Raw genomic sequence first — 23,059 nt, 5'->3', positions numbered from 1 at the left:
GGGGTACTGTGTTGTAGTTTATCAACAGCGGAGTGGATGACGTCACACGCTAACATGATAATAATGTGTGTTAAGTCTCTTTATTTATTTCTAACATGTCTTAAAAACGGCAGCAGAGCGGCTTAGTGGTTAGCGCGTGTGCGGCACAGTTCTAAGGTGTTGGGAACCTCCTGTGTGGGTTCAAATCCAGCTACCGGACTTCCTGTGCGGAGTTTGTATGTTCTCCCCGTGCTTGCGTGGGTTTCCTCCGGGCACTCCAGTTCCCTCTCACATTCCAAAGACATGAATTTCAGGTGGATTGGCCGGTCCAAATTGTCCCTAGGTGTGAATGAGCGAGCGAGTTGTCTGTCCCAATTTGGCTGGCAACCAGTTCAGGGTGTCCCCTGCCCACTGCCCGATGATTGGGCTCCAGCACCCCCGCGAACCTACTGAGGATAAGCGGTGCAGCTAATGAGATAAGATGAGGTGTCTTAAAATCTTTCTTCACCCAACCGGGAATATCACTACGAAACGTACCTTGCTCTGGTGACGTGTGGGTTGAATCTCGAGCTGAAGCATTCATTGCAGAGATGTTGGCACAGGATTCTCCTTTCGAGGAACACAAAGAACATCTTAATATACAGTATGTCTGCTGTAATTCAATAATGGTTATTTTCTCTTACTTCCAGTCGAAGAGGAGCAGGATATGGGGTCACTGGTAGAGCGAACGATACGTGCCAGCTTGCGGTACCTCCTGGCGGCACGAAGAACCAGAGGTTTCTCAGCGGGTGAATTTCTACTTTGTGTTGAGGTAGAAGGTGGCTGTAGTGGAGGGGACGGGGACCAAACACTGAAGCACAAGCGAGGCCCTCGTAGCCTGCTCGGCGGGGACGGAGAAGGAGAGGGTGCTAAGGGACTGATCGCTAAGGTCCCCCCAGAGGAAGCCACTGATGTCGGGGAGCATGGCTGAGGAGGTGGCGAAACCGCCACAGCCAACGGGAGCTTCCGGCTCATCATCCGTGCTTTGATGAGAGAATGCGCCGACACTTTTGGTGGCTCTTCTGGCAAATGTTTGGCAGATGCCAGCTCATCACTAAGGTGCATGGAAGGCCTGTGTTCTTCAAGTCCACGGGAGTTGTCTGCAGAATCTTCCTGGTCCAGATGGCTGTAGTTTTCTGATGACCAGTCTGGAGAGCGCTCAAGGGACTCTTGAGTATGGGAGGACTCGCTGAATCCGGTGTCACTAGGGCGAGCGCCCGTGTTGAAGGAGCTGTGAGGACAGCGTGCACGGATGCAAAGCTCCAGGCTGGTGCAGCTTCCATAGGCTGGTGCTGTGTGACGGGTACTGTACGGGGAAGAATCAGAGCCTTGGACCTCCAGGGAACACAAGTCTTCTGAGGAGCAAGTGTGGTCCTGATCAGCAACTTCTGACACCAGTAGGGACGCACTGTCTACAGAGGCTTAAAATGTGAAATGAATAGAACGTCATTGAAAAGAAAAAGTCAAGATTTGAAAACATTGAACGCTACCTTGAGTACTGAGTCCTGCTGTTGTATTTCTGTCACATAAACTGGATTCAGTAGCTTGTTGCTCGATACTGGTGGTGACCTGTCGGGTTTAGATTAGGAGAGGTGCTTTAGTTTACATTTAGATGAGTAAGTATTCAGTTTGGTAGTTTTTAATGTCCGAATTTAGATGTGTTTCAATATACAACAGCATATTCTGGTTTTCAATAGCAAACATTGGGGGGCAGTATAGTACCACATACGTCAAAGAATGGCTGTATTCAAAGCAGGCATGTCAAACTTAGTGTGCCTCGGGGGACGGATTTAGGCTTTACATCGGATTTCAGCCCCCCCAAAAATCGCAATTGAGCATTAAGCTTAGTAGTGTGAAGCAAGCCTTAAGTTCTCAGGTGGGCCGGATCAGTCCAAAATGTCAACGCCAAATACTTAGCTTTATTTTTCATTTGACCTCTATGCTTTAGCATTCAGCCTATGGTTGTAGCCTAACTTAAAAATTCTAATGGCGGTTAAAAAAAATCGTTCATAAGCACACCCCATTTATTCACAAACAATGAAAACATTGACTTCCAAGTTTGGCATTGAATGTGTTTAAAAACTGTTTATTTTAGCATTACATCTGAACCAACTCACCACACTAAGCAAACTCAAGTAGGAGGTGCAAATAAAATATGGTTGCCTCAGTAGTCATACAATTTTGACTTAGATAAATAAGAAAAGCAAAATAAGAGTTTTAGCATTGAACATGCAATAACATGGGATACAACTACCAGATTCAGATTCATTCAGATTCAGATCTACTTTATTGTCATTCTAGTACAGGTGTATACAGAACGAAATGTCGATATAAATAAAATGTTGTATTGAGTTGGAGTATTGAGTACTAATAATATACTAGATAATTATGGCTATGTATAGTATTTTACAGTAGTGCAAAGAGTGCAAGAGGAGCAGCTAACCAGAAGTGCAAAATGGGCAGTCAGGTGAACAGTAACAATAAGGCTGGGCCTACTAAACTGAGAAAATACTGCACAATATTATCTTTAACATGAAACCAGATAGAAATTATTTTTAAGGATCTGTACAAACAGATGTCATGCATCAAACAATTTTTTCCCTCGCTCATTGCACTCCTAAAGTTTATTTACTGGTGCAGGCTTCCTGAAACTTGAAAACTTTTGCCTTTAGAAATGCGTCAATACCAGGGGTCAAATCCTAAGTATCAGCATATGTGAATTTCCCTTCGGGGATGATAAAGTATCCATCCATCCATCCATCCATCTATCTATCTATCTATCTATCTATCTATCTATCTATCTATCTATCTATCTATCTATCTATCTATCTATCTATCTATCTATCTATCTATCTATCTATCTATCTATCTATCTATCTATCTATCTATCTATCTATCTATCTATCTATCTATCTATCTATCTATCTATCTATCTATCTATCTATCTATCTATCCATCCATCCATCCATCCATCCATCCATCCATCCATCCATCCATCCATCCATCCATCCATCCATCCATCCATCCATCCATCCATCCATCCATCCATCCATCCATCCATCCATCCATCCATCCATCTATCCATCTATCTATCTATCTATCTATCTATCTATCGTTCAAGTGTTTTTTCGTTAACCTTGAGCGCTGCACTGTTTTATCATTGTTCATCCCAGAGAATGTCAAGTTACTAGTCCCAAAAATTGATGGAACCTTTGCTGAACGTCAGCTCTTTTACACCTTTACTGCCTTGCAGTGTTGAGAAGTAGCATTTGGTTTCTTTTTATGAGAGAAAAAAAAAAATCATAACTTTTAATAGAAATGACCTGGAGACTCGCTTCTTTGTTGTCAAACTCAGAAATTCACAGCGGCCCGCATGTTGGACATGTTTGTTTCAAAGGATGAGGTAATAACGTAATTATTCTCCTGATGATAATAAAAATATGGCACTGTATCCTCAAAACATATGTACCGTAAATTCCGGACTATAAGCCGCTACTTTTTTCCCAAACGTTCAACCCTGCGGCTTATTCAGTGATGCGGTCAATTTATGTAATTTTTCATAACGGCCGCCAGCGGCGCTCGAGTACAAAAGGTAAGATTTAGACCGGTGGAATATATGCGCCGAGGAAGACTGCAACTTCTTGGCTTGACTCACTAAAACTGGCCGCATGCGAAAGGCGACTTTTTCATCAGGAGTGGATGAAAGTTCCAGTGACAGTAACGGCGCGAGTCCGGCTGCGGGAGCGTGGGACGACGTTTATATGACAAAGTTTCTTTCCGACACTGAGGAAGACGACTTTGATGGGTTCAGTTCTAAGGAGGAAGATCAGGACGGTTTACCGTGATTTTTACAAGTGCGGTATGTTTTTTTAACAGACCCGTTTACTGTGTTGCGAGCGTGTTGCTACCTGTCACAGGCACCGTTTGGGATGAAAGTTATATTATTATTATTAAAGCTTTGAAAACTCTCTCGGTGTACCGTCTTTTTTTGTAAATATGTGTAACCATGTATAATATGTATTTGCAACTGTATATTTTTGTAATGTATTTATTTGTATTTATTTTGGACACTTATTCTGATATGTTTTGGACGGGCGAATTAAAAAGAAGGGGCGTAATAAACGCGGGCTGATGGGAAGTGGGGACCGGTAAAGGTGAGTGTTTGTGGACACGGCGGACAATAGTGGATATATATTTTTCCCACCCTTACCTTTGGAAATATACACTTTTTTTCTGTGGATTACTTTCAACGGGACCCGGACTCTGCCGGTCTGCATCCAACCTTAAGTACCGATATCATTTTCCGTTCATTTTGTCGGCTGTGATTTTTGGACTGTGTACTTTAATGAAGGATATTCAGTTACAATCGCGGGACTTAAAGTCGGGTCTGGGTTAATTTTGTGTTTGTGTTACATCTTTTTAATGTGGGCGCATGCGGCTTATATACAGGTGCGGCTTGTGTAAGTACAAAATCGGTTTTCCTCTTAAAATGTGGTGGGTGCGGCTTATAATCAGGTGCGCTCTACAGTCCGGAATTTACGGTATATACTTTTTAAATTTCACGCCACATCAGTTAATAATTTTTACACATACATTTATAACTAGCAGCAGGATACAAAATGAATTTCACTGACAGTGTCTGCTCACAGACCAGAGAAAATCATTGGCCTCCATGGAGAATTTCCAAAATGTTCAAAAGCATCAGCACAAATTGCTCATATTGGATTGTCTCCGACTGTGACTACAGAGGAGGAAAAAAAGGTCTTGTTGAGATAGTGAGCTAAAAAATAAAATGGGCCACAGTCGCCCCCCCAGAAAAATCAGGCTTGAACTGAAAAAAAAAAAAGAACCTTAATCCAATCCAAAAATATATGGCGGCAGTAGCTCAGGAGGTAGAGCGATCGTTTTAGGATTAAGGGATCCCAGTTCGAATCCCGGCTCGTCCGTGTTACATGTGGAAGTGTCCTTGGGTAAGACACTGAACCCCTAATAATAATAATAATAATAATAATTTCCTTTGTATTGTCATTCTTTGTAACAATGTACACAGAACGAAATGTCGATACACCTGACCCGTTGTAGCGAGCCGATGCAGCCGCAGCCAACAGAGGGCGCCGCCATTTACCAATGTTATAAGTCTTAGGTATGACTCGGCCGAGGCGCGAACCAGCGACCTCCCAGTCTCAAAGCGGGCGCCCTACCATCTAGGCTACTGAGCTGCCCCCAATAAGAAGGTTAGCGCCTTACATGGCTGCAAGGCCGTTATTGGGAAATGTGGAGCACATTGTAAAGCGCTTTGGGAAGTCATTGACTTGAAAAGCGCTATATAAATGCAGATCATTTTATTTAATATTCTGATTTTCTTTCTTGTCACCATAACTGTAATACTTGGAAAATTGTAATACCTGATTAGCACTGTCTATTTGGAAGTAATAAATGTGCTCACCTGGCTAGCAGGAGTCTGTCCCACCACAGATTCGTATGGTGGGGGCAGGTCTGTTGGGTACAGAGTCCCGGGGCTGTTGATAGGCACCCCATAAATGGCGCTGAAAGGAGAATGGGGAAAGTCCAAATGCAGGCCTCTGAAAAGGACAAACCAGTATTTCTATTGATACATTTTGAAGCCATATTAAAATAACCAACGTAAATTCAAGTGCTTTCATAAACAATAAAATAAAAATAATGTAAATCAAATGAATGAAGCACCTGTAGCACCAAGTAGCACATTTAAAGCCGCAATACTGAACAGGCTCTTCAAGAAGAACAACAAGCTAGCCCATGAACAGAGGAGACATTGCATATTGTAGCTGGTGTTTCATAGGAACAAGCTTTTGATATGAGGCCAGGGTGCTCCTCCTCTTCTGTGTTTTCATAGTCGGCATTGCTGAGCGATCTTTTCAATCTGTTTCCTCCGTAAACAACATTTTCCCCGCTAGAGTTGAATAGGGTCACATGACGAGGCTGCTACGTTTGATTGGTTAAATATGGTAAAGCCTGTCGGAGGTCTGTGTCACAATGAATGCGCCTTAGCGGAGACAGACAGACGCATACTTACGTGGAGGGGATTTATTAAGTAACAAGTAAAGACTTCAATGTTGACTAATGTAGCGGAGTAAAACTACTGTTTATTTTAAACAAATTTACTCAAAAGTATAGGGATTTTAAAATACTCCTAGAAGTACAAAATTTCCCAAAACTTACTCAAGTAATGTCACAGACCAGAACGAACACAGGACTCAATTGCATGCGTTTCTCAGATTTTGTTGAAAAGAGAGTGAGAGTAAGGCTTGCTTGATGGCTTGATCCGAGGACGGGCGAAGAGCGGTAATGAGCAAGGCGGGAGTGACACTTCCGTGTCGGAAGAAGACAGGCTGGAATGGTAAGTCGTTTAACCAGGGCTGGAGATCAGAGGCGATGTAAAATTCGTAATAGTGGTCGTAGGCAGGCGGCAGGCAAAACAGGCATAGTCAGGTTCGGAAACGGGTCGAAAAACGGGAATCAGGCGGGAAACAGGTTTTAACAGGGACAAAGTCGGACGAGAACGCTCACTGAGTAAAACACAACAGCTCGCAACGATCTGACAAAGTTTGAACTGAAGTCGGGGCGTAAGAAGGGTTTGGCCACCAATCAGCTTGTCCGGGCTGTTGGTGCCAATCAAGCTGCCACAAGTGTTCCAAATAGGGCAATCATGACAAGTAAATGTAATGGAGTAAATGTACTCTGTTATTACCCACCTCTGCAGGTCAAGTCATGTTTATTTGTGTAGCCCCTAATCACAAGGAGTCTCAAAGGGCTGCACAGACCACAGATTATTGCAAACTACAGACTATTATTACACCATCCCCTGATCTAGAACCTACAGGAGGGCAAGGAAAAACTCAAAAACCTAAGCTTGAGGAAAATGAAGAAACCTTGAGAAGGGAACGCACTTGAGGTCACCCTCCTTCTGGGATGACCAGGCTGCAATGGATTTTGCATTAACAAACAATGAAATAAAATAGAATATAAAAAATGATGTATAACATAAAATACAAAATAAAAAACAAGTGGCCAATCTCCGGTGTAATTTGGCCATTTTTTGAAGCACACTAATAGGCAATAAAAATAATATTGAAAGCTCTTCTGTGTCTTACCTCTGTCCATCCACTGATGGTGTGCAGGTGTACTCAGGGGGGTAGTAAGGCGGTGGAGGAATGGGAGGAATAAATTCATCAAAATCCAGTGTTTGGTGGAGGATAGTTCCGTGGGGAGTCATACAATCAGCATTTATCTCCCTCGTACGGTGCGGCATAAACTGAAACATATCAAAAGAGATAAGCCCCTGTTACGGAAGTCACTGCTTGTTATCTCAAGCCATGATGTTCCCAGTTATTGATGTTGTTTCATCGATCAAGTTCTGACGATTTCAACATGTTTTGATTTGCTTTGATTGACATGTAGACTTAAGACACACTTATATTTTATAGCTTATAAGCAGTGTTCCCTCTAAGCTGCGCGCGTGCGCAATTGCGCACTGTTCGCACATTCTCGGCGCACAAGAAAATCTAGCCAGCGCACAAAAATGAAGGCTCAAAATCACTTATTAAAAAGCGACTTAAGTCAAAGTTACAGTACAAGAAGGTAAAAATACACGGGTTCCCCTGACGTTGTGTCCCAAATTCGGTATTTTGAAGTCGAACGAAGTTGAGTAAAGTTAGTAGAGTATGTCGAGAACCGGCTTCTTCGGCTCGGCTCACTAAAAAGGAACCGGCTCTTTCGGTTCCTAAACGGCTCTTCAGGTTGTTTTTGCTTCTTTAATCCCAACATGACCAAATATTAAGTAAAATTATGCGCAACATGACTTAAAGGAAGGGGGGAATAGAACAAAAAAGAAAAAAAAAAAGTAGTGAAAAGCTGAGAAAAAAAGAAACAAAAGGAAGAGGAAAAAAAGAAGGGAAAATTTAGAAAAAAAGCCAGAAAAAAAGAAAAGAAAGAAATGTAGGAAAAAAAATAAAAAAGTAAGAGCTTGGAAAAAATAAACACAATGAGATTTTTTCAAAAGAATTAAAAAAAAAAAAGTGGAAAAAAAAACACCGGAAAAAGAATCAAAAGTTTCTGTTGCATTCCAATAATTTCCAATTATTGTTTGATACCAGCTCAGTAGCCTAGATGGTAAGGCGCCCGCTTTGAGACTGGGAGGTCGCTGGTTCGCGCCTCGGCCGAGTCATACCTAAGACTTATAACATTGGTAAAAATGGCGGCGCCCTCTGTTGGCTGCGGCTGCATCGGCTCGCTACAACGGGTCAGGTGTATCGACATTTCGTTCTGTGTACATTGTTACAAAGAATGACAATACAAAGGAAATTATTATTATTATTATTATTATTATAATTAATTATCTTGCCACACTTGGGATTATGGTGGCTCACTGTTGTTTCAAGCGTTGCTCACCGACTTTGTGTGAACGCTCAGACCCGTGGAAAATTAGAGGGAACATTGCTTATGAGGGATGATGACCTCATACTCTTGTCTTCTTGTCCATGAGGGAGAAGGAAGACTCTGGTTGTTGCTCGGAGAAGAAAATGAAAGCCTTAGTAACACGCACTCTGTGGTCACGGTCCTTCAGTTGCGATTTAGCCTGGTGTCATAAACGCTACACAAACTATATCAAAAATTAAATTACTTGTTTTATCACCCTGACAGAAATTTGTTTTATGCAAGTTTGGATTCTTAAGATTGTTTTGTCGTGTCCAGCATGGTCGCCGTGGTGACCGGCTGGCCCCGCCCCCTGGGCACGGCTGCAGTAGATCAGCTAATCTGCCTGTGTGCTACTTAAGGGTGGGTTGTGGGTTTTGCGGGTGCTGGCTCATTGCATTTTCTGTCTGCATCTCCCGTTCTGTTTTGCTCTGTCCTGTTTTGTTCGAGTCGGAAGAAACCTGTGTTTGCACGTTTTTAGTTAAAGCCTGTTTGTTCTGTCTTGTCCCTGAGTTTTGGACGACTTTTATTTTACTAAATAAAAGTTTTGATCGTCAACGCAATTGAGTTCTCCCTTCCTGCCTCATGCCTCCGTTCTGGTCCGGACCCCCTCGTGACATGTTTTTCTTTTTTAAATGCAAAATCTAAACACAGTAAAATCAGTTCACCTTTTACGGTATTGCTGTTTCACTGATTTTTCATCATGCATTGTGTTCTGCATTCTGATTGGCTTAACAGCTTCTAATAGAGTAGCTATTGGTCATTGATATGTGTTTGCAGATATATCATACTGCACTTTTATTTGTTGAACAAATGGTTGGGCCTGTAAAAAGGGTTTGTAATTTTATTTCAATGTATAACAGAGTATTCATTATCCATCCATTATTTCGCGGGGGTGCTGAATCCCATCCCAGCTACCTTTGGGCAGTGGGCAGGGGACACCCTGAACCAGTTGCCAGCCAGTTGCAGGGCACACAGAGACTGACAACTCATTCGCTCATTCACACCTAGGGACAAGTTGGACCGGCCGATTAACCTGACAAGCATGTTTTTGAATGTGGGAGGAAACCGGAGTGCCCGGAGGGAACCCACGCAGGCATGGGGAGAACATGCAAACTCCACAGGGGGAGGCTGTGATAGCTGGACTTGAACCCTGAATTTTTGCACTGTGGGGCTGCGTGCTAACCACCCAGCCGCTGTGCTGCCTAACAGACAGAATCAATGCCCTTACAAACTGTCGTATTTTCCTTGACAAAATACAAAATAATCTTACACCATATTTTTTTTTGAAACATGTTTATTTATGTAGTTTAACATGTTATATTGTACATGTGTTTCGTTCTATCCTATATATTGTTATTTAACATTTTGTTGTGAGATACTATGTTGCTCGACATGAATGAGGTTTATTATAAAAAAGGTTAAAAAATGAAGTCGCTTGGACGTTCACTGTAGAAGGAAAAAATACATGCAAATATATTTAAGTAGAATAATACATTTTCTTATTCAAATTATGAATTCATTTTCTGCATTAAATCATTGTTGGTAATATACTGATTAAAGGGATAACCACAAACCTGTCTTTTTTCATTTTCTCCTTTTATATTCCTTTTTTTCTTAACTTCTTTATACAACATAATAATTCGTAATATAATGCATCAAAGCAAGTGAGCCGTTTGAGAGCCGGCTCTCTTTAATGAGTTGAGCCGAAAAAGCCGGTTCTCTAAAAAGAGACGGACTTCCTTTCGCTACACAACCACCACATGAAATCCGATGTTTTTTAAGACCACATGTATTTCAGATTTACTTAATCAACCCCGCCTGTTGTTTTCAGATCAGAATGACTTACGACATTTTAATTCAGGTTCGGTCATTGCGACTTGATGATTGTATCCAAAGAAAATTCAAAACTAGGTTGTAATGTAGGCCTACTGCTCTGCTTTCGCTTTGTTCACGTGTGATCGGAATAATGCATGATGGGAAATACCCATGCGGCATGCGCACAGTAGCTCGCTTCGTTTGCAACGAAAATAAACGATACCGAGATAGAGGCTACCGCGGCGAACTCGTTTGACTTGATTGATTTGCCAATTTGTGATAGTCGGTGTTTACCGGATGGTACCCATAATTGACAAATTTGCGTTTTTCCGTACAGATTTTCTCATACGTCGTACACGTCTCAAAATGCATAATAAACGTACTTTGTACGGCAAAAACGTACAGGTTCACAGGTATGCATTTTGCCTATATTACCGGACCAAACTGGTCTTGGGGCACCTCTTCAAGATGTTCGATCCATCCCAAACTTCACACACTGTGTTTGGTCATGATTTAACAACGTATTCAGGCTTTCACTTGCAGAAAAATTCATTTTGGAAATTCTCTTTATATATATAAGCACCTCCCTATTAGACTACTATACCAAAATGACTCTGGAGCACCTTTTAACTATGTCTGATCAATTTGAAACTTCACAGGAATAGTTTTCTCATGGTGTCATCCCATCTTTAGACCTTCACTGAAGAAAAATCCAGGGTTCAAAAATAAGGCCCTCACTAATAGACAGGGTTGGGTAAGGTTACTTTAACTGGATTACTTTCAATTACTTTTGGATTACTCCAATACCAAATATGCTAATAAAAGACAAAAGAAACTAAATATGAATAAAATGATGACTCACAACACGTGGTAAGCTTTCTCTCCTGGCTTTGATCTCTTTGATCTCCGGCAAAACTAACATAAAATGCGACAGAAACCAAATGAAAATAAATCTGGTACTGGATTACTTTCAATTACTTTTGGATTACTCCAATACCAAATATGCTAATAAAAGACAAAAGAAACTAAATATGAATAAAATGATGACTCACAACACGTGGTAAGCTTTCTCTCCTGGCTTTGATCTCTTTGATCTCCGGCAAAACTAACATAAAATGCGACAGAAACTAAATGAAAATAAATCAGGTACTGGATTACTTTTAATTACTTTTGGATTGATCCAATACCAAATATGCTAATAAAAGACAAAAGAAACTAAATATGAATAAAATGATGACTCACAACACGTGGTAAGCTTTCTCTCCTGGCTTTGATCTCCGGCAAAACTAACATAAAATGCGACAGAAACTAAATGAAAATAAATCTGGTACTGGATTACTTTCAATTACTTTTGGATTACTCCAATACCAAATATGCTAATAAAAGACAAAAGAAACTAAATATGAATAAAATGATGACTCACAACACGTGGTAAGCTTTCTCTCCTGGCTTTGATCTCTTTGATCTCCGGCAAAACTAACATAAAATGCGACAGAAAATATATCCAAACAGCTTGCCAACATCATTTTTGCCGTTCCATGTATTCCGTTACTTCCCAAGCCTGCACAAAATTGAGTCATTTTATTCATATTTAGTTTCTTTTCTCTTTTATTAGCAACCCTGCTAATAGACATCCAAGCAATTTACAGCAAAATGCACGGCAATTGACCATTTTGATTTTTCTGCTCACATGAAATAAATATTTTGAAGTACTAAGAGTATCACAGTGGCAAGATTTCACCAGAGATTACCTTCAAGTCACAACACAATTTTTAAAGATTGTTATTGTCCCCACTTGAGCACTATATTCTCAAAGCTTTAGTAAAAGAGATAAGAGTAATGCTCTCAAGAGGCTTCTACTCAATTTGTGGGTCAATCCACGAGTTGGGTCTATTTCATCCTAGAAAGTGTTCTCAGTTATTTTGTACAAAACAAATCTCTCTTTTTTTAAACATGTTTGGCATTGTTTAGTATCAAATTACAACACCACCCAATAGATGTGTATTATTTTATCCAAACATACATGATTGTTACAGGGGTTCTTTCAGAATGACCCAATTTTCGCTTTGAGAAGCAATTTTTGACACTGATTTTAACAAAGGTACTCAATTATGAGAAGACCCTTGGTGGGTGTGTTACTGGGGAATACAAGGAATTAGTTTCAGTTACTATTGGTAGTTACTTCATTTGAAAAGTAATTCAATTACCCCCCAGGTTACTGACACCCAGAAATAGCACGTTACTCTGAAAGTAACTATCTTGTTACAAATAACTGTTTATACTTGCATGGAAGCAAACGGCCTTAAACTGCTCTTAAGTAGCCAAAGGAATAGAAGAAAACGTGTACAGACGCTGCCCTACTTACAAACGAGGTTCCGGACGATCATTCGTAAGCTGAATTTGTTCGGAAATTGCTTCAGTGCTTTTGTATGTTTAATGTTTATATAAGTATGTTTAAGGCTTGTATATGTAATCTGTATTGGAAGATGTGCTTCAAAAGGTCCTCTTCCGTGGTAAAAAGTGGCCGAAAAAAAGCGTTCCGACCATTTTCTCAACCGCATCAAGCTTTCTTATTCCACTTTCATTCCAAAAGAAACGTCTCGCCTCTTCTTTACACTTTACACCACAGGTGTCAAATAGGCGGCCCGCTAAGAGATTGAATCTGGCCCGCGAGACACCACTCAGAGAAGCGCAAGAGAAAAACAGGCTGCAGGTTGAAATATGTCAACTTGATGTTGCCAAAGCCAGGTGCCTCTCACAAAGACACTGTACTTGTCTTTATTTCTCTCTCTCTCTCTCTCTCTCTCTCTCTCTCTCTCTCTCTCTCTCTCTCTCTCTCTCTCTCTCTCTCTCTCTCTCTCTCTCTCGCTCTTTCTTTTCCACCCCTTTCTCCCACACTGTCTCTGTCTCTTTCACTCTCTGTGTCTCTCTTTTTCTCTTCCTTTGTTGCTCTTTGTCTCTTTCTCTCTCTGAGTCTTTTAACTTCTTTTGCTCTAACTTCCTTTTTTCCTTTACTCTCTTTTCTCTCTCTCTTCATACCCTTCGCGCTTTCTTTTCTCTTTTCTCTCCTTCTGTCTTTCTATTTCTCTTTGGATTTCTTTCTTCCTCTCCCTTTCTTTTCCCCTTCTCTCAAGACATTTTATCTCTTGTTTCTCACGCTCTCTTTTTTTCTTTTCTTTGTCCCGCCCTCTCTCCTTTTCCCTCCCTCTTTCTCTTATTTCTTTATCTCCTTTTCTCAAAAGTGACCTTAGCAGCTTTTTTTTACCATCAGGGTTGGGTAGGGTTACTTTAACTGGATTACTTTCAATTACTTTTGATTACTCCAATACCAAATATGCCAATAAAAGACAAAAGAAACTAAATATGAATAAAATGACTAAATTTTGTGCAGGCTAGGGGAGTAACGGAATACACGGAACGGCAAAAATGATGTTGGCAAGCTGTTTGGATTTATTTTCATTTTGTTTCTGTCGCATTTTATGTTAGTTTTGCCGGAGATCAAAGAGATCAAAGCCAGGAGAGAGAGCTTACCACGTGTTGTGAGTCATCATTTTATTCATATTTAGTTTATTTTGTCTTTCATTAGCATATTTAGTATTGGAGTAATCCAAAAGTAATTGAAAGTAATCCAGTTAAAGTAACCCTACCCAACCCTGTTTACCATATGCGCCTCTCTTATAAAAATCGTGGACACCCCTGCACCTGATAGTGTACAATACTATTCTTTTTTTAAATAAAATAATTTCTTCCTTAAAAAAGTATATATAATTGTGCCTCCGCCGGCGTTGAAGTCAAATGAAATCACTATTTTTGGTATGAAAAACAAATGGAGCCTGCTCAAGTTAATTTCCCTCATGGCAGGAGATATTAGGCGGTTGTTAATAGTCTTAATGCTCCACATAAAAGGACAGGAGAGGTTAATTCCGAGAATAATGCATTTCCGTGGGAAAAACGACACGAACATTTTCAGCGTTCTATGTCCATTTTAGTTTTGCTGCATGATAACGAGACGCAGGACCAGTGTTCCCTCTAAGCTGCGCGCGTGCGCAATTGCGCACTGCTCGCACATACTCAGCGCACAAGAAAATCTAGCCAGCGCACAAAAATGAGGGCTCAAAATTACTAATTAAGAAGCAACTTAAGTCAAAGTTACAGTGCATGAAGGTAAAAATACACAGGTTACCCTGACGTTGTGTCCTAAATGCGGTATTTTAAGTCGAGTCGAAGTAGAACGAAGTTGAGTAAAGTTAGTAGAGTTTGTCGGGGAACCGGCTTCTTCGGTTCGGCTCACTAAAAGGAACCGGCTCTTTCGGGTCCTGAACGGCTCTTCGGGTTGTTTTTGCTTCTTTAATCCCAACATGACCAAAAATTATGTAAAATGATGCACAACATGACTTAAAGGAAGGGGGGAATAGAACAAAAAAGAAAAAAATACCAAAATGAAAAAGTAGTGAAAAGCTGAGCAAAAAAGAAACAAAAGGAAGAGAAAAAAGAAGGAAAAATTTAGAAAAAAGCCAGAAAAAAAGAAAAGAAAGAAATGTAGGAAAAAAGTAAATAGAAAACAAAAAGAAAAAAAGTAACAGCTCGGAAAAAAAAAAACACAATGAGATTTTTTTTAAAGGAATTTTTAAAAAAGTAGAAAAAAAACCACGGAAAAAAGAAGAAAAAGTTTGTGTTGCATTCAAATAGTGAATCTTGTTGCCAACATTGTACTTCCACTAAAAAATGTTATAAAGTACAGTTCTGTATCTTACAACCGACTAAATAAGTCCCCAAAAATGTTAATATTATGTGACAAAATATATCATGAAATAAAAAGAAATGGATATCTTGTGAAAGAATTGTAAGAACAAACGAGGTTTGTAGGCCGTACAACCTTTGCAATAGTACATGAGTCAATTCATTCAAAAGAGAAAAATAATTTTGCATTGCCGGAAACTCAGCAAAATGTAACGTGATGTCAAGTTTTGGACATGTTTGATAATTCATTATTTTGCCACACTTGGGATTACGGTGGCTCACTGTTGTTTCAAGCGCTGCTCACTGACTTTGTGTGAACGCTCAGACCCCTGGAAAATTAGAGGGAACATTGCGCAGGACCTTCGGTGACTGTCCTCGGTTGACTTTTGGAAAAACTCAACAATCTCTTCACAGGTTTGGGACAGAGAAGGGCAATCACATTGTACCATGTCATTCCAAAGCGATAGTGATCATTTTCCATCTAAAGGGGATAACAAGGCCTCCCAATATAGATGCCCACACTTACCATCTGCAGCACATCCGTGGAGACAATTTGCATGCAGCACATGGCTGTCGCTAGGGCACAAACAATGGTGGAGATGACGTTTAGCGCGCAGACGCTGAACAGCAACTCCTGTGAGGGAACAGAAGGAGATGATGATCAAAATGGAATCAAGTTATTGAGGTGAGCGTACCATATTAAGGAAATAACATTGCATATTGTATCTGCACAATCACAACCTCAATAGTTGAGCATTAGGATTATAAAAAGTTGGTTGAAATATTCCAACAAAATGTTCTTTGGGGGCAGAAGTGGGCCGTGAGAGCCTGCAAAGCCTTCTCTGCTGGCCTAGGAAATATCTAAATCATGTACCGTAAATTCCGGACTATAAGCCGCTACTTTTTTTCCCAAACGTTCAACCCTGCGGCTGATTCAGTGATGCGGCCAATTCATGTAATTTTTCTAACGGCCGCCAGCGGCGCTCGAGTACAAAAGGTATGATTTAGACCAGTGGAATATATGCCCCGAGGAAGACTGCAACTTCTTGGCTTGACTAGCGGCGAGAAATCTTTCACTAAAACTGGCCGCATGCGATAGGCAACTTTTTCGCAAGTCTGCCAGTGGATCCTGACAGTGTGGGGCAGCATCAAAAAATCCACCATCACCAACGGGTTCCGAAAAGCCGGTCTGCTGCGTGACGGAGAGGAGGGCACAGAATCAGGAGTGGATGAAAGTTCCAGCGACAGTGACGGCGCGAGTGAGGCTGCGGGAGCGTGGGACGACGTCTATATGACAAAGTTTCCTTCCGACACTGAGGAAGACGACTTTAATGGCTTCAGTTCTAAGGAGGAAGATGAGGACGGTTTACCGTGATTTTTACAAGTATGGTATGTTTTTTTTAACAGATGAAAGTTATATTATTATTATTAAAACTTTGAAAACTCTCTCGGTGTACCGTCTTTCTTTGTAAATATGTGTAACCATGTATAATATGTATTTGCAACTGTATATGTTTGTAATGTATTTATTTTAGAGACTTATTCTGATATGTTTTCCACGGGCGAATAAAAAAGAAGGGGCGAAAACAACGGGGGTTGACGGGAAGTGGAGTAAAGGTGAGACATGTTTGTGGACGCGGGCGGAAAATAGTGGATATATATTTTTCCCACCCTTACCTTTGGAAATATACACTTTTTTCCTTGGATTACTTTCAACAGGACCCGGACTCTGCAGGTCTGCATCAAACTTTAAGTCCCGGTATCATTTTCCGTTCATTTTGCCGGCTGTGAATTTTGGACTGTGTACTTTAAAGAAGGACATTAAGTTTCAATCGCGGGACATAAAGTCGGGTTTGAGTTAATTTTGTGTTTGTGTTACATGTTTTAATGTGGGCGCATGCGGCTTATGTACAGGTGCGGCTTGTGTAAGTACAAAATCGGTTGTCCTCTTAAAATGTGGTGGGTGCGGCTTATATTCAGGTGCGCTCCATTGTCCGGAATTTACGGTAATGTTAATTATATTGGGTCCATCAATACTTTTTGAATAATGAATTAATAAATTGTCTGTCGTCTTCCTTTTATTGCCTCTCCCTGGTTGCATGAGTGAGAGTATAGAAGTACATACGGGAGTATAGCAGGATTGATGAGATAGAAAAGAAGTCTTTGCCTGTGGGTATGACAGTGTCTGGATGCAGAGGTAGAGTAGCCAAAAAATTTACCCAAGTAAAAGTACCGTTACTCCAAAATAGCATCACTCAAGTAGAAGTAAAAGTCGTCATCCAATTACTTTACTTTAGTATAAGTACAAAAGTACTTGGTGAAAAAGTTACTCAAGTACTGAATAACTGAAGCAACGCCATATTCATTGTTTTTTTAAAACAACCAATCAGATCATCAAATAATCAAAGTCCTACCAATCAACAAAAACACATTTACCGTATTTTCCGCACTATAAGGCGCACCTTTATTTTTTTCAAAAGCTGACCATGCGCCTTATAATACAGTGCGCCTTATTTATGGAACAAAATTAATTCGCAAAGTCTTGCAACTAACTTGCAGCCGCCGACTAGATTTTCCCCCGAACGCCAAGTAGTCCGCGGTGTATGCTGGGATTTATTTACCGGCGTTTCATTGGCTAACCAATGTGTCAATCATCATTCGAATCGATCACTATTGGCTAAAGTTATTCGGAGGTCAAGGGGAGGATCCTTTTTATCGTTTACAGGCTGGCATTGGCTTGAACGGCAAAACAAAGCCTGCAATTGGCCAAAAAAGACGTGTCAATCATCAGTTGAATCGATCACTATTGGCTAAAGTTATTCGGAGGTCAAGGGGCGGATCCTTTTTATCATTTACAGGCTGCCATTGGCTTGGACGGCAAAACAAAGCCTGCAATTGGCCGAAAAAGATGAATGCGTATAGCTCGTGGCTGACGGCAAACAGAAAGCAGTTTTTTACTATTTTGTATTTGTAAATATTTTATTCTCCAGGAATTTACTAAACTCACGGATATAAGAGGACCACGGCTGCACATTATTATGAACACAACGACTTCGGTGAGCTACTCTGGCTAAATATATTATCCCTGTATCTTGTTTCAGACTGAACTCGATGTTTCTGTGATAAGCGGTGCAGATAATGGATGGAATGGAGTGTCTATTTTTAAATTAAACTCAATTCCAAGTGTTTATTGTCATATGCACAGTAAAGTTGCGAGCGAAAAAGAAAATAGAAACTAAGGAATGGTTGGCATTTCTTGAATCCCAAGACTTTAACCTTCCGAATGATGGAACGATGCATTTGAGTGACATCTTACGGACAACGCATCCGCACGTGTTCTTGACACGTATTTGCGTCATTGCAAGCTATTGGAATGTTAAGGGGGTAATAAGTTGGACTGAACTATCTGACTGTTTTGTCGACGTTCCCATTGTAGCGCCTTATAATCCGGTGTGTCTTGTGTATGTCAAAAATAGGACCAAAAACTATTTTTTCGGGGTGCGCCCTATAACCCGGTGCGCCTTATAGTGCGGAAAATACGGTAATTTAAAAGTAAATTGAAATAATCAACGTAAATACAAGTTATTTAATAAACAATGACAAATAAATAGTTTGATAAAATAAACAAATTAAGCACATGTAGCACCAAGTAGCACATTTAAAGCCCCGATATTTGTCTTAACAGGGTCTGTAAGCAGAACAACAAGCTAGCCCATGAACTTGACCAAAGGAGACATTGTATATTGTAGCTGGTGTTTGGCACTCTTTTTAAGGGGAACTGGCTTTTGATGTGAGGCCAAGGGTGCTCTTCCTCTTTGGTATTTTCATATTTCATATTGGTAAGCGACATATTCTGTCTGTTTCATCGGTAAACAACATTTCCCCACGCCGAAGTTGAACAAGGTCAAATGACGGGGCTGGTACGTTTGATTAGTTAAACATGGTAGAGCCTGGCGGAGTTCCGCGTCAAAATAAATGTGCCTTAGCGGAGACAGACAGACGTGTGCTTACATGGAGGGAAATTATGAAGTAACGAAGTAACGACTTCAATCTTGCCTAATGTAGCGGAGTAAAAATATGTATTTTTCTTCACAAATTTACTCAAGTAAAAGTATAGGGATTTCAAAATACTACTAGAAGTACAACATTTCCCAAAACATACTCAAGTAAATGTAACGGAGTAAATGTGCTCCGTTACTACCCACCTCTGTCTGTATGAGACAATAGTTATGTGTGCATGTGTTGAGAGTATTATGTTTTATGTGAGAGCATGACTATGTTCCCCACATAAAACAAATAGTACTGGTTTCAATGGTTATCAGTCGCAGGAGAAGCCTCTTGATCTGTGTTGGAATTATATACATATATTTATCCTACAGTTGACATTAATATGTTATAAGTGTTCTCAGCCCTTTTTGTATAGTTTTCAGCCGTAAGCTGTTCTTCAAGGCCATGAGTTGTTTTTTTTGTTTCTGTCTCTTTCACATTCCAGTGGGTGCACCCTGACCTGTGCATGCCATAACTCAAGTTGTTTTTCTCCAAGAACCTTATTATTAGAAGGGAGGGTTCTGGGACTTGTTGAGAGCGAGGAGGAGATTTGTAACAGCCTGGTCTCCGCCGCTCTCATGATAATGATTAATAAAATAACCAATTCTAAATGACCGATTCTCTATGTCTTCTTTTATTTCAGAGCGTTTTATTAAAAATGTTGGGGACTTTAACCTAACAATCTGACTCAGATACAGCACATTCAGCATCTTGTCACTCTTGTGTTTCGGTATATACACAGCATAATTCAGAGAGGAGCTGGACCTCGGCAATGACAGGCAGTGGCGTTTGTGTGACAATAGGTTCACTCTCCTATAAACATTTGGGGCAGTATCTTCCAGTACAGTATATTCTTTTATGCGTTTCTCGCCTTGATTATTTCATCTCCAGGGATCATCACAGCGAAAGATGCAGCTCTGTGAAATAATTGGCATGTCAGTTCAAGTCCTGTTTATTTGTGACACCCTTAATCACCAGAAGTCTCAAAGGGCTGTACAGATGACTGCCTATTCCAAACTACAGACTATTATTACACCATTCCCCGATCTAAAACTTACATGAGGGCAAGGGAAAACTCAAAACCCTCAACATGAGGAAAATGAAGAAACCTTGAGGTAATCCCCCTCCCAGGATGACCAGGCTGCAACAAATGTTGCAATAACAAACAATACACAGATAAAAAAAAAACAGTTTTCAGATTTTCACTGTAACTCTGAACGCACCTTGAGACGTAAGCGGATTGTATTGCAGTCTCTCAAAGGGTTAAGTTTCAGCGTCTCTCCGAGGTTGTTGCAGCTTGAACTCTGTGGCTGAAGCTCGCAGCAAACGCAAACTCCATCACTGTCAAATTTGAGCTTGAATAAGAAGAGAATACATTAAACTCGGTGGTTGTAAAATGTTTTTCCTTAACCCTACTTCTGTCATGATTACCTAAATGGAGCCACCTGGGGTAATCATCTGACGCGCTGGAATGCGCTCCCTGATTGGTTTATGTTCCCTTTTTAAGAACGCTACGAGGAGACCTCTTGGTCGGAGGATTACTTTTTACCCCGTTTGACTCGCTTGATTTTCCTGTGTATTTTTGACTTGTTTACCTGATTCTGCCTGCCTCCGATCCGACCTGCTTCCGTTCCACGCTACGATCTTCTCTCCAGTCCCGGTAAACTCGACCTGCTTCCGTCCCACGCTACGATTGGCTACGTGTCCCGAAGTTGTCTTCACGGCGTTGCTGCTGACGTTCGACGGTCATCGCGTCTCCCGCTAACCCTGTACGCTTCCTCAAATAAAAGACTTGTAACGAACGCTCTGGGGTCTCCTGCTCTGTTCTGGTCCGTCCTGACAACTTCTTTGTTAGTTTTCAGGTAACCGTATCTTAAATCATCCATTTTTATTTCTCTCTGTGTCTTTTTACCTTCTTTTGCTCTCTCTTTTCTCTCTTTCTCTCCCTCTTGCTTTCCACCTCTCTCTTTCTCTCCTCTTTTCTCTCCTTTTCTCTTTCTCTCTTTCAATTTCTCTTTCGATTTCTTTCTCTCCCTCTCTTTCTTTCCCCCTTTTGTGTTCCTTTTCAGGTAACACCCCATGTGAGTGGGTCAGTGGCAATCCGTATCTTAAATCATCCATTTTCATTTCTCTCTGTGTCTTTTTACCTTCTTTTGCACTCTCTTTTCTCTCTTTCTCTCTCTCTTGCTTTCCCCCTCTCTCTTTCTCTCCTCTTTTCTCTTTCTCTCTTTCAATTTCTCTTTCGATTTCTTTCTCTCCCTCTCTTTCTTTCCCCCTCTCTCACTATTTCTCTTTTCATCTCTTTTGTTTCTCACGTTCTCTCTCTTTTTCTCTGTCTCGGTTTCTCTCACTCTTTCTCCCTTTCCCGCTTTCCTTGTCCCACACCTTCTTTTTCTCTCCCTTTCCTTCTCTTAATCATTACTCTCTTTTATTTCTTTCTCCTCAATCTACTCATCCGGCTACCGAGAGAATGTTTGTTCTATCGTTTGGCCCCTCAGTTAAAATGAGTTTGACACCCCTGATCTAGAGGGACGAAAGCATGACCAATTTGGGTGCCGAGGTGCTTAACTAGTTTGGGTGTTTGGGAATTTGGGTAGGCCACGGTTAATTTTTTTGTGTTTTTTCCTCGACTTTTTTGGATTATTTCTTTTCGTGTATCTGTTTGTCTTGCTGTTGGTCACCCCTCTCGAGGGATATGACCAGTTTAGATAGCCAGATAAAGTAACTTAAGTCGAGGAGGGTTCAATTATTCAGTGGTCATGACATTTCCAAGCAAAAATCTTCGGCATCGGCTCGGTATTGATCAATACTACCATGTATTTGCTTGGACTGGATCGATACAAACATTCCCAGTATCGCCCACCCCTAGTCTGGAGTGCAGCCCACCTCTCACCCTATGTGAGTTGGATAGGCTCCACAGTTTTCAAGCGTACTTGAACAAAATAAACGGTCCAGAAAATGATTGGAAGTCGGAAAGTGTGCTCTGGAGTGGCTGATATGCTCTTACCAGCTGACATTCTTCCAGGGAGTTCACCAACTGAGCGTTCTGGCAGGAGAGAATGGAGCCTGCCAGGTTCAGCATCACGCATACCGCCGACAACAACATGAAGAATGTGATCTGAAATGGCCAGAAGAAGGAAAGAGGGGAAAACAGACAAAAGGGAGAAGTCAGGTATCATGTCAAAAGCTTGTGGTCAGGCAGAAGGTTACATTCTTCTCGGAATCGTTAAACCATTGCATGATGGAAACTCACCACCCAGTAGACTTGTCGATGTTACCTAAAGTCCATAAATCATGTAAGTTGTAACCTTGCTTTACAGCAGGGGTGTCAAACTCATTTTAGCTCAGGGGCCACACCATAGAGCAAACATTCTGTCGGGGGCCGGACCAGTAGATTAAAGAGAAAGAAAAAGAGAGATCAAGAAATGAGAGAAAGAGGGAGGGAAAAGGAGCGAGGGTGGGATAAAAAAAGAAAAAGAAAGAGGAGAGAGAAAGACAGAGAAAAAGGGAGGAAAAGAGTGAGAGAAAGAGAGAGAAGTAAAGGGAGGAAAAGAGAGAGAGAGAGAGAAAAAGGGAGGAAAAGAGAGAGAGAGAGAGAGAGAGAGAAAAAGGGAGGAAAAGAGAGAGAGAGAGAGAGAGAGAGAGAGAGAAAGGGAGGAAAAGAGAGAGAGAGAGAAACAGAGGAAAAGGCAGAGCGAGAGAGTGAGAGAGCGAGAGAGCGGGCGAGATAGAGAGAGGAAAAGGGAAAGTGAGAGAGCGAGAGTGCGAGAGAGACAAGAATAGGGAGGAAAAGGGAAGGAGAGAGAGAGAGAGAGAGAGAGAGAAAGGGAGGAAAAGAGAGAGAGAGAGAGAGAGAGAAAGAGAGAGAGAGAGAGAAAGGGAGGAAAAGAGAGAGAGAGAGAGAGAGAAACAGAGGAAAAGGGAGAACGAGAGAGCGAGAGAGTGAGAGAGCGAGAGAGCCGGCGAGATAGAGAGAGGAAAA

The 23,059-nt window shown here is 41.0% G+C and overlaps 1 protein-coding gene across 1 annotated transcript in view; it reads right to left on the bottom strand.

Annotated features, from left to right (window-relative positions):
• The window catches only part of entrep2 (endosomal transmembrane epsin interactor 2), a 141,066-nt gene that overhangs the window by 13,009 nt on the left and 104,998 nt on the right, over window positions 1-23,059 (bottom strand). The window contains exons 3-10 of the mRNA XM_088333171.1: window positions 22,085-22,195; window positions 20,301-20,432; window positions 15,557-15,664; window positions 7,152-7,312; window positions 5,465-5,600; window positions 1,509-1,587; window positions 663-1,439; window positions 517-588 (exon numbers count right to left, since the gene is read on the bottom strand). Of these exons, the coding sequence (XP_088189297.1) occupies window positions 517-588; window positions 663-1,439; window positions 1,509-1,587; window positions 5,465-5,600; window positions 7,152-7,312; window positions 15,557-15,664; window positions 20,301-20,432; window positions 22,085-22,195 (1,576 nt within the window). The remainder of the gene's footprint in view (window positions 1-516; window positions 589-662; window positions 1,440-1,508; window positions 1,588-5,464; window positions 5,601-7,151; window positions 7,313-15,556; window positions 15,665-20,300; window positions 20,433-22,084; window positions 22,196-23,059) is intronic.

This window comes from Urocampus carinirostris, chromosome 4 (assembly GCF_059441175.1).
Source record: "Urocampus carinirostris isolate Australia breed hairy pipefish chromosome 4, RoL_Ucar_1.0, whole genome shotgun sequence".
In the NCBI taxonomy this organism is placed as follows: domain Eukaryota; kingdom Metazoa; phylum Chordata; class Actinopteri; order Syngnathiformes; family Syngnathidae; genus Urocampus; species Urocampus carinirostris.
Note: the sequence above shows the minus strand (reverse complement) of the source record. Positions and strands in the feature narration are given on the sequence as shown.